The 11,951-nt window shown below is 41.7% G+C and overlaps 1 protein-coding gene across 1 annotated transcript in view; it reads left to right on the plus strand.

The window, feature by feature from the left end:
* Positions 1–9,421, plus strand: part of LOC124555514 — a 63,827-nt gene extending 54,406 nt beyond the window's left edge. The window contains exon 4 of the mRNA XM_047129460.1: positions 8,403–9,421. Coding sequence (XP_046985416.1) covers positions 8,403–8,474 — 72 coding nt within the window. The 3' untranslated portion in view covers positions 8,475–9,421. The remainder of the gene's footprint in view (positions 1–8,402) is intronic.
* Positions 9,422–11,951: the final 2,530 nt, after the last annotated feature.

Below are 11,951 nucleotides of genomic sequence, written 5' to 3' on the forward strand. Positions count from 1 at the left end.
CTCCTAACATCTCAAGTGTTGTGCATCCTCAACACAGGTACTCCGACTCATTTCTCTATAGCTGCTGGGTCATTCTCAGCCATTGACCTATCTTTCTGCTCTCCAACCCTCAGCGACTCTGTTCACTGGGAGGTGATTGACGACCTTCATTCCAGCGATCACTTCCCCATCCGCATTCATCTCCTGGGTGGTGTATTGCTGGAGCAGAGGCCGCCATCGTGGATGATTGGCAGGGCTAACTGGCCACTGTTCACTCGGTTGGCTGTCTTTGAACGTCACAACAGCGTACAGGAATGGGTGGATCACATCACACTTGTGATCCATCATGCTGCTGACCTGTCCATACCACAGTCTTCTGGCCCTCTTAAGTGGCACCTTGTGCCTTGGTGGACAGAAGAGTGCCGTTCAGCCATCCGGGACAGGCGTGCGGCTCTTCGCCGATTTAAATGCTGCCCAACAGCTGTCAATCGTACCGCCTTTCGAATCGCGAGAGCCAGGGCACGCCGTGTCATTAAAGAGAACAAGAAAAGGTCATGGCAGGAGTTCCTGGACTCCATCAACCATTCCACTTGTTCCACAAAAGTATGGGAAGCCATCCGGAGGATTTCCGGTAAACGCAGCCGTTTACCAATAGCTGCAGTCCTGAACCAGGGATGCCTCCAAACAACACCCAGAGCCATTGCTCAGACGCTGGCAGAGCATTTTGCATGAAGTACTGCCACTGCAACCCAGGATCCAGCGTTTCGTCGCTACCGTGCGACTGTTGAAAGAGCGAACTTGGACTTTCGGTCGAACAGTTCTGAGGCCTACAACTCCCCTTTCTCCATGTGGGATCTTGAATCGGCACTTACTGCGACTTCTGACACTGCACCAGGTTACGACCGCATCCGGTACTCCATGCTTCGACATCTGCCAGCGGCGTCAAAGGAAATCCTCCTCGAATGTTTTAATCTCATATGGCAGACAGGAGTGTTCCTCATACCTCTCCTCAAACCAGGAAAGGACCGCACATGTCCCAGTAGTTATCGTAGTATTGCCTTGACAAGCTGTGTCGGAAAGACCCTGGAACGGATGGTTAACCGTCGTCTGGTCTGGCTGTTAGAGACTAGAAAGCTCCTTAGCCGCTTTCAGTGTGGATTCCGAAAATTTCGGTCCACGGTCGACAACCTGACCCCCCTAGAGGCGGCTATTCAGCAGGCTTTCCTCTGTCAACATCACTGTATTGGTATCTTCTTTGATATCAGTAAGGCATATGATACTACTTGGAGACACTGTATTCTTGGACAACTGCATCAATGGGGCTTTTGTGGCCGCCTCCCCATTTTCATTCGGGCTTTCCTGTCTCAGCAGTTTTTTCGGACCCGCGTTGGTAACACACTGTCTGATCGCTTTGAGCAAGAGAACGGTGTCCCCTAGGGCAGTGTTTTAAGTGTTACCCTCTTTGCCATAGCCATCAACAGTATAACATCTACAGTGAGGAGTCCAGTACAGTGCTGCTTGTTTGTGGACGACTTTGCTGTTTTCTGTTCCTCCTCCAGTGTTGCAACTGTGAGCCGTCAGTTGCAGCTAACAGTGCGGCGGTTAGAGGAGTGGGCTGCAAAGACGGGTTTTCGGTTTTCTGCCAATAAGTGTGTTTGTGTTCATTTTAATCATTCTCGTCGTCTTTTTACTTTGCCTGCCTTGCATATGGGGGATACTGTCCTACATTTTAGAGACACAGTGCGGTTTCTGGACCTAGTTTTTGACTCCAGGTTGTCATGGCTGCCACACCTACGTGACTTGAAAGCCAGAACCCTGAAGGCACTGAACATCCTCAAGTGCCTCAGCCACAGGTCTTGGGAAGCGGACAGGGCGCGTCTCCTTCAGTTTTATCGAGATTTTGTGCGTTCATGGCTGGACTATGGGTGCACAGTATATGGGTCAGCTAGACCGTCTTATTTGCAGATCCTTGACGCTGTTCACCATGCTGGGATTCGACTGGCCACGGGTGCTTATTGGACCAGTCCCGTACCCAGCCTCTGTGCTGAGGCTGGCGAACCGCCACTTACCATCCGGCGGCAGCTCCTGCTGGTGCGCCAGGCTTGTCACTTTCTTGCAGCTCCCAGCTCACCTGCTCACCATCTTGTTGCCCATCCACCTCTGGACCGCCTTTTTTCCCGCCGCCCCTGGGCTACGTTGCCGTTTGGGATCCGTGTGCGACGTGTGCTAGAGTCGCTTGGTGTGGAGTCTGTACAACCCCGAACCCAGGGTTTTAACCGCCTGCCACCCTGGTTACTGAAGAGGGCCGGAGTGATTTTAGATTTATTGCAGTACAAGAGAGATTGCACTCCTGCCACCGTTTTTAATGCGGCATTTTCTGCCATTTTATCTGAGCACCATGACTATGTAGCTGTTTCTATGGATGGGTCGAAACAAGGGGATTCCGTTGGTTGCTCAGTTGTTTTTCCCAATCGTGTCCTCAAGGTCCGACTGCCTCAGACTTTTACTGTCTTTGATGCAGAATTGTCTGCGATCTTGCGGGCACTGGAGCAGATGAGACATTCTTCCTCTCCTAAATTTCTTGTCTGTTCCGATTCACTCAGTGCCCTTCACTCATTGCAACGTTTGTATCCGGCAGACAAAATAGTCCAGACCGTCCAGGATGCCCTCCTCCGACTACAGCGACTGGGGAAGGTTGTGACTTTCTGCTGGGTTCCGGGGCATGTCGGCATTGCTGGGAATGAAAGGGCAGATCTCGCAGCCAAGGAGGTGTGTCTCGAACTACAAGTATCTCAGTGTGCTATCCCCTTGCACGCACTCACCTCACTGTTGAGCTCATGAGTCATGCGTCGGTGGGAGAATGAGTGGCTGGAAGTGACTGACAATAAGCTCCGTCTAGTCAAGCCCACAACGCGTGTGTGGTGTACTTCCTTTCAGCCCCATCGACGGGACGAGGTTTTCCTCACTCGGCTTCAAATAGGCCACAGCCCTATGACGCATGGCTTCCTGCTCCGGCGAGAGGACCCTCCAATGTGTGGTGCTTGCGGCGTCCAGGTCACTGTGCGCCACGTTTTATTGGATTGTGTTTTATTTTCTGACCAGCGGGCCGCGGCTGACTTGCCAGCGGACCTGCCTTCTCTTTTAGGCAACACTTGGACGAATGTGGTTAAAGTTTTAAAGTTCTGTGCCATGTCAAATGTTTTTACAAAGATTTTAGGGAGAGGATTTTAATTTGCTCACTGTGTGACAAGCTCGCCAATATTTTATGTAAGTGGCCAGCCAATGACAATTTTGTGTGGCATTCTTGTTGCTATGTTTTCCCTTTCCTTCGGTTTTACTTTCTTATGTAGTATTTTCCTTCTTTTCCTGCTTTCTTTGAGTGTGTTTTTCAGTTTTATTAGGTCTGTCCACATTCGTTCCTTTTAATGTGTGTCAGGGCGCTGATGACCTCGATGTTGAGCGCCCATAAGCCCCAACACACCACCACCAGAGGGGGGGGGGGGGGGGGGGCGGGTCAATCCTGTTTTTTTCACTGTCTTTAGTTCTTCACTAAAGTTCATACCCATAGTACCTGGAAACAAGTTTATTTTTCTGTCACGTCTTCTATCATTCGCAGTTGTGTGTAGACAGGTTTGTCTGAACACTCTATAGAGCATTAATAATAGGGACCAAAAATGCATAATGAGATTTTGTGTGTGCAATGTCATTGGAGAGTTCTTTAGAAGATCTTTAGCTGAATAATGGTCACTGCCTCCTCGCGCAATTTGAACATGTTCTTAATGTCTTTCAAATGCTCGCTGTAATATTTCCCGGACTCTAGCCATGTTCCCCAGTGATTAAGTATGTGTTCTGGTGGAAGTGGTACGTTGGGAAGTTCCTCTCAAAGTAACTGGATTCTTGTAGGTGCTTTAATAAAAACCTTTTTGATGGTTGAAACTAGCTTATTTACATATCGATATTTATGTATCATCTCAGCTACATATTATGGCATGGATTACAAGTACTTTATTTTCATCTAGACTGTTGGGGAAATGTAATTTGAGGGCTTTATTAACAGAGTGAGCAATTGTTTCCTGGTTAGTCTTTTTTAGCTCCTTGCTGCATTCCAGATGAGGTGCAGAGCGAGTGTCAGGATTTAACTTTCCAACAATCAAATTAGCCACATACCGACCTTGTCAGCCAGTTGTCTCATCAACAGAGATCCACATATGTGAATCTCTTCCCTTATCCCGCTCAATGTATTTTCATATAAAGTGTCTAAATAGTTCTTTCTCAGTGTGGATTCTGATGGAATGTTGCAGTGACAGTATTTCTCTACAAAACTTTTGGACTGGCTATTTTCAACTGCATTGAATGGTATATTTGCTGCAACAATGGCTCGACACGGGTCAAGATGAAATTTGTTTCTGTTTGTTGCATTTGGAGTAGTTACAAACATTTGTTTCAAGTTTTATTTATTTTTTAAATTTGCCTGGTGTTTAATTCCTGCAACATACTGACTTAAATGCGACCTCTGGTTAGGACATACCTAAAAACTAAAAGAAATGAGAAATAGTTTATGGAAGTATTTAAATAAGAGATCTGCTTAGCAAAATTAACCTCCATTAAGGGTTTAGAAACAATATTTTCTCATTCGCATGTGTCTGGTCCAAGTTAACTTGGGAAAAACAGTGGCATCACTGTTCTTTTTGAGTGGGCGTAGCAGATAAAAGGTTAACGTTTTAATTGTGTCTTTGTTGTACACAGTGCAATGAATAACTCTTCCGTCTGTAGAAAAAGCAGTAAATTCTTGTAACCACTCTGAATCAGAGATGATTTGGAATTGGCTACTTTCGGCATGCTTGACTTTCCACAAATACACTGTCAATGTGAAATATTTCACCACGTCCAAGCAACACTCTGACCAACTGAATGAAGACAGTGCATGTGTTTTAAACAGGCTGTTCCGACAGGGCAGGAAGCACTGGAGGCAGCTTACAAGGCTCCTCCGTGCCCTGCCGGTCCATTTGATGATTCACAGCAAACAACCACGCTCTGCAGAGCAGGGTGGGCTATAACAGCCTGGCTTATTCTGTCATCGTCTGACTCACGATTGGAGTTCATGCATGCAAACAAAGCAGTTATCATTCAAGTACTGTTTTCTAAGTAGCCGGGAAGACTAGAAGAGTAGTTTTAGTCATGCAAATTTTATTTGACTGTCAGGTTCTAACATGAAATTAGGTATTTTTAGGTGCTGTAAAACTAGCAGTTTTGGTCATAAATTGGCGTAATTCGTGTATGTGCAACTTCTATTGCCTTTATTTAATGAAAATAGGTTTTTACCTAAAATCCGAGGTCTAATAATTATAATTTGTTCAGCTTGTTATCCTATTCATCTTGGTTTCTGCGAAAGTACCTTCTCAGCAGTGAAAAAGCCTATCGTATGCAGCACCAAAATGGACAACACAAAACACAGTTTAACGCAACACCCCTCGATGCAACACATCACTATAGGAACTGTTCAGCATAGAATCATTGTGCTTTATGTAAACATATACATGAAGTGCATATTGGCCAACTCATCATCTGTAAATACTTTGGAGTAAAGGAGATCACTTAACGAAAAGCAGGAGCATTGAGTCATGACAGGTGCACGCAAAAAGAAAGAACTTGTTAGCTTTCAGAGTAATCGTTTTTGAGGAAGAGCACATGCATGCGCCCTTACATGGCACCAGCTGGTATAACAACGCAAGTGCTGCATTTTGACTGGTTCACTAGGTTGGGATTGGGGGTGGCGTTGGGTGGGGTGGGTAGAGGAAGAGAGAGGTGGGAGGCAGGTAGATGGGTTAGGGGCAGGTGGCTAGTGGCTGAGAGGGAGGGAGCTGGTTTGCCAGGGGTGGAAGGAGGGGTGGTGGCAGGTGCACAGGCTAAGCATTTGTGCACACTTGTTGGATCCAGTGGGGAATGGTTCACACTGAAGGTGATGTGGGGATGTGAATTGGGATGGGGTGACAGACTTGAGGAAGGGGAAACTACTGCCTGGGAGATGTGGGGACAGTGGGTTACTGGAGATACAAGCCAGGACAATTATGGGAGTGAAGGATGTGTTGCAAGGATAACTCCCATCTGTGTAATTCTGGGAAGCTGATGATGGAGAGGAGAATCCAGATGGCTCGGGTTGTCACGTGGCTATTGAAATTGAGCATGTTATGCTCAGCTGCATTTTGTGTGATTTGGTGGTAAACTTTGTTTTTGGCAACAGTTTGGCCATCTGAAGAGACCGGGCAGCCTTTGAAAGCACCCATGTCTTGTACTAACTGTGCTGCAAACGCTGTACAGCTTTTTATGTTGGTATGACTACAAAACCATCGAATGAGGTGGTGCAGTGGTTAGCACATTGGACTCGCATTCGGGTGGACAACGGTTGAAACCTGTGTCGGGTTGCCCTTATTTAGGTTTTTCATGATTTCCCTAAATCGCTTCAGGGATTGTTCCTTTGAAAGGGCATGGCTCAATTTCTTCCCCATCCTTTCCTAATGTAATGGGATCGATGACCTCGCTGTTTGGTCCCCTCCCCCTTATCAACCAAACTACCAATTACCAAACCACCAGGATGAAGGATCACCACCAAACTGTTGCCAAGAACAAAGTTGACCACCCAGTGGCACAACATGCAGCTGAGCATAACTGTTCAATGTCAATGGCTGCATCACAATCTGTGCCATCTGGATCCTCCTCCTGCACAACCAACTTCTCTGAGTGACATAGATGAGAAGTATCCTTGCAACAAATCTTTCACTCCTGTAATCATCCTGCCCTCAGTCTCTTGTAACTTACTATTCCCACACCCTCCACCCAACAGTTTCCCCATCTCCAACCTGTCACCTCCTCCCACTTCATGTCTCCACATCACCTTCAGTGTGTGCCACTCTTCACCAGCTTCAGCAACCATGCACGTGTGCCACCCCTCCGTCCAACCTTCCTAGCCAGCAAACCAGTGTTTGCGAGTGAGTGTGTGCAAGCAAATTATTTGGACTGTGATGGAACGTAATTATATTCCTGAACTGTGCTGTATATTTAGTGACTGTGGGAACAGCGGTGTGTAGTTGGACTTGACTTGTAGTGTGGGGTGATGACAGTGAACATGTGTACTGTCTTCACAAACAGTATAAAAATTATTGTTGTTATGTGAGATGTGTATGTGTATGCTCCTCGGGTAATGTTGTAGTCCATATTAACCATTCAGATAGCAGTGTAGAAATTACTGGAAGAAAACGTTAATCTACAAGGAAATACCATATTAATTCCTGTTAGGTCACATGTTTGAGCCAGTTGGGGGTTTTTAATCTTTAGAATCCAGGGATGTACTATAAATAAATTGAAAGTAACTGATTTTTATGTTTTCATTATTTTGTAATCAAAGTTAATTGTTAATTTTTTTGAACATATAGGTGGTAGAAAATGATAATGACCTAAGGCAATTAGGCGCATATCCTGCAATGTAATGTGATGGGCTCAAGAACATTTTGTACATGATGGCATGCCATTGAGGCTGGCAGTTCAGTACATCTGAAAGTTGATAGACTGATGAGAGACTTAAGTTTGTCTGCCTATGGCATTTGTGGCAGTGTGTTGAATATGTAGAGAAAGAAATCGGAATTTTTGATGTTTATTAATTCTCAGATTCTTATGGTGTGTAACTTTTTGTGGCCTAGGAATGGACAACATGGAAGAATAGGTGGCAGTCAGTGAAATATTGGTGAGGAGAATGTGGTGCATGACAAAGGATTAGCCATTTTACTTCACATTGTGTGTGGGTAGTGGTTATAGACAATGTGAAGCCACTTTCTGTTATCCACTGGTGAATATCCAATGAGAATTTAGAATTTTTAATTATAGAGTATAAACGTGACAACTTATGAGGTTGCACCAGTGGAGGAAAGCATGTTGGATCCACTACCAGAGAACATCATCTGTGTCATTTAATGTGAATGTTATTAACAAATTATTGAAATTGTCCATTTCTGACTTATGTTGTAGTGGAATCCTTGTATTGCCATAATAATAATAAATGACTAGATAAGGAACACAAACTAGGTGTTTTTGATTTTATTTATATATTGTATCGAGACATGCTGCAAAATCCTTCACATGTCCATTGTTTCAGAATGCTTAGGGAGGAAAGAGATTTTGAGTTGCAATACAGTCACGTAGTGTGTTTCAGATCTCAGTTATACATGGTAGCTTTGCTGTGGCTAACATTAACTCCCAACCTTCAATTCACATGTGATAACACATCTTAGTTATAGACAAAACATTCACTGATAGTCACTAAAAATATGAAGAATTAAGTTGTTCTGTTGCAGAACACCAATTGAATGTTTTCAACTGGCTTCATAGTGAAAAATTAATTGTAAATTAAATAGTTCTTATTTTCTTTGCAGGAGCGAAACACAGACGCGGTGTCAGAGGGAACAAAGACAAAAAAGGTCAGGCAGAAGATTAGTTGGCCGTAAAAATAGGAAAAGAAGCTATTTTTATCATCAGTGCCTACCATACTTCTCCCCGAAGAGTCTGATAAGGCTATAATGTTATGAAGATAGAGTATTCAGGAAAGCATGTATGCTTCATATACATAATTAAATACATACAGTTACATGTGTGGGGTCCGTTTTGTGTACTTTGTGCTTGTGCAGTGTAAGCATATAATGTGAAAAAAGTCCTGTCATGCAGCTAACTAACCATTTGTACAAAGAATAACATGGAGCAGTGATTAATGAACTGGAACTGTTGGATATTCTATTATCTATAAGAACTGGAGCAGATTGTCAGTTGTTCTTGGTGGTGTACTGTACGTGATGACAATGCACTCAAGTTCAAAACTGAAGATTCTCTTTTTATAAACTCTTTAAATTGCTAAAGTTTTATGGGGAGTTTGCAGTCTCAAATGGTACTCCAGATTCTTGCACTTCAGTACCCACAGTCTTAATGTTTATTACCTTAATATGTAGCTTTCCAGGCATCTTATGTACAGGTCACTGAAGAAGTATTTTAAGTATAACAGCATTCAGTCTGCCAGCTCAGGTTTCTCAGAATGATTTTTATTTCTTATACATGTTTATGGGGACACTGTGTTCATACGTATGATTCAAAGTGACATTTGCAGCCCATTTCTAACATGATCATTTACACTATTACATGTTGAGACATCCTCTTCTTGTAAATTTTCATTATTTTTTAATGGTCTTACCCTACTGTCATAGACAGTGTCATTTACCTGCCAAAAGCCAGAAGTGCTGGTACTAATTGGTAGCTGTTCTCATAGGGACATCCTAGTCTTCTCAAGTAAGTAAGGTGCTTAAGCAAATGGTTTGTAAGCAGTATATTGCTTCATTTGTCCAAATAGAGCTACTTTGGTATCATATTTCATTTACGTAATATGATGACTGAGATTTTTGATGTACTAAATAGTTTTTTTACCAGTTCCTCTCTCCTTTTTAATTTTTTACTTTTTCTGTTATGGTGTATCAAGTGAGGAAATGAGCTCTCTCTCTCTCTCTCTCTCTCTCTCTCTCTCTCTCTCTCTTTTTCTAAAACCATGTATCTTATTTGTCTTCAGGCTCAAGGATGAGCTTCGATGTTAACAGATGACTTTTTCATGACATGGAAGGGAGAGGATCTCTGCAATTATTTGAAGACAACCCTTGTGGGAGGAACCAAATTTCATGCTATGATGTCAAGCACAAATGTTTTCATATTTCAAGACTACATATATTCTTAAACTATTTGGTATACTTTTTTGAAAATGAAGAATGTCCTGTAGTATTTACATAAATTACCTGTGTAGTAGATTTGGGTGAAGTCTGTTAGGGCAGATAATTAATAGAAAATAATATATTTTTTAACGTCTTGGAACTTTGATCTGTTCCAAACAAAAAACTTTTTAACTAGTATGAAAAACACAGATTCAACTAACAACATTCAGATCTCATATTTACATGCTGAATACCACTGAGCAAATAGCTTTGGGTGTCAGGAGGAAGTACGAACCCCAATGTTGTGACGGGTACTACTGTCTGAAACATTTACCCTGAGTAGTTCAGTAAAACTGATGTCTAAAGAAGTATCGCTGTAAAATCTATTTAAATGGCAGATGGGAGTTGTTTAAACTTTTTTGTTAGTGAAAAAAAGTAAGAGTTAAATCACTTCATTAAAAAGCAAGTGCGGGTTCCTGGTACAACAGTAGATCAAATTTGAAACCATTGCGGAAATTTGAAACTTCCTGAAAGATTAAAACTGTGTGCTGGACTGGGACTCAAACCTGGGACTTTGTGGAAATAACTGAAACTGACAGTAAGTGAAATTAAAATACTAAGTTACAGCTGATGTTTCAGTCTTTAGAATAACTCAACAGTTATAAAAATGTCTATTTCAAACTTTACTGTGTTTTTAAAGTAAAAACTGAAATAGAATAATCTAATCATATGCATTTAGTAATAGGGAAAGAAAATTGTCCTTACAGGCTAGGTCTTTGATTTGTTATACTCACTGCAGCCCAAGCCATTAAAATTCATGTTTTGCTAATTGTCCACAACTTAGTAAATGCAGTGGTGACCTATCAATCTATCAATTTTTATGTGACACACATATGAGCTAGCCCCCCCCCCCCCCCTTATTTTTGAAATTTTTTATGAGCTCATTAACTACTAAAGTCTTTAGGTGCCTTCTGATGTTCACTCTACTTCTCAAATATATATATTAGTTTCCAAGTTCATTTTGATACATCAGTGTCAATGAAACTTTAACATACTAGAGTTTCAGAATCGATTTAGCACTAGGTAATTTTTTCAGTTTACAATGAATGTATCACATACTTCTTGATATCTTCCCATACAGATATCTTTTCTTTGAAAAATAACACGTCAAAACCTAATTAATTTAGTTGTGAAACTTTTATAATGCTTTATTTCACAATAACATTTTTGGTCATTGAGGCTCCTCCTCATGAAAGCTGTTGCTTAAATTTTTGTGATAGAGATATAACTCATATTCTTTCATTACACTAAAACTTTGTGCAGCAGTAATTGGAGGTCATATTCAGTTTCATGGGTGAAAAGTAAATTTCTGTTACTGCTTTATAATTTTCCACTATTATAAAAGAAAAGACTTAAGATCTCTACCACAAAAAAGTTTTCTTGCATGTTCATTGTATCTTAATCGTATACATATCAATAACTGAGAGAAGATTCAGGGGGATTGCATATTCACCTGTTACTTTTCATTGTATGACTTTTCAAGATTTTTCGAGATTGCATATTAGTTAGTTGGAGGGCAGATTCATTAGGCATGTAAAATAACCAACAATGAATCGACCCTCTTCTGTGACAACCTCATCCATTATTATTTATAATGTCTTTACAGTTATTTTAGAAAATAGTTTATTTGAGTTCAGCTAACTGATTCCATTATAGGCTAACTTTTTTGTTATGGTGTAGAGGTGGCAGTGTAGTCTACCTCTTGTAGGGGAAAAGTATTATTTTCTTTTCTCCTTTCTCCAAAAGTAAGTTGAACTGTATCATTAGTCTAATTTTTATCTAACCTTCACAACTTTTAAACAGTTGTGTACATTTGCTTTGTGTATCCCGTACTTTTGAGTCCTGGCTGCAAGCCTTTGCACCATATATGTGTGTATCATGGTCAGTGTTTCCTTCTGCTGCCACTCCATCCTCCAGATTTTCAGTAACACACAAATTTTCATAAAAAAAATGACAACCAGTCAAGTTCAGATAAATAATTCAGAACAATACTACATTTTTATTTTATATTCAGATATTGTATCACTTTGTATGTTGGGATTGCCTGCCATGTGGTGCTGATTGATGTCTTTGCTGTGCAGTGACTACATGCCAGTTGTCATGAGGGTATTTTGTGTTTTTGTTTACCATTGTTTGTTCACATAAAGTACCCATGGTTTTTAAGCTATTGCTTCACAG

This window comes from Schistocerca americana, chromosome X, assembly GCF_021461395.2.
Source record: "Schistocerca americana isolate TAMUIC-IGC-003095 chromosome X, iqSchAmer2.1, whole genome shotgun sequence".
Lineage (NCBI taxonomy): Eukaryota > Metazoa > Arthropoda > Insecta > Orthoptera > Acrididae > Schistocerca > Schistocerca americana.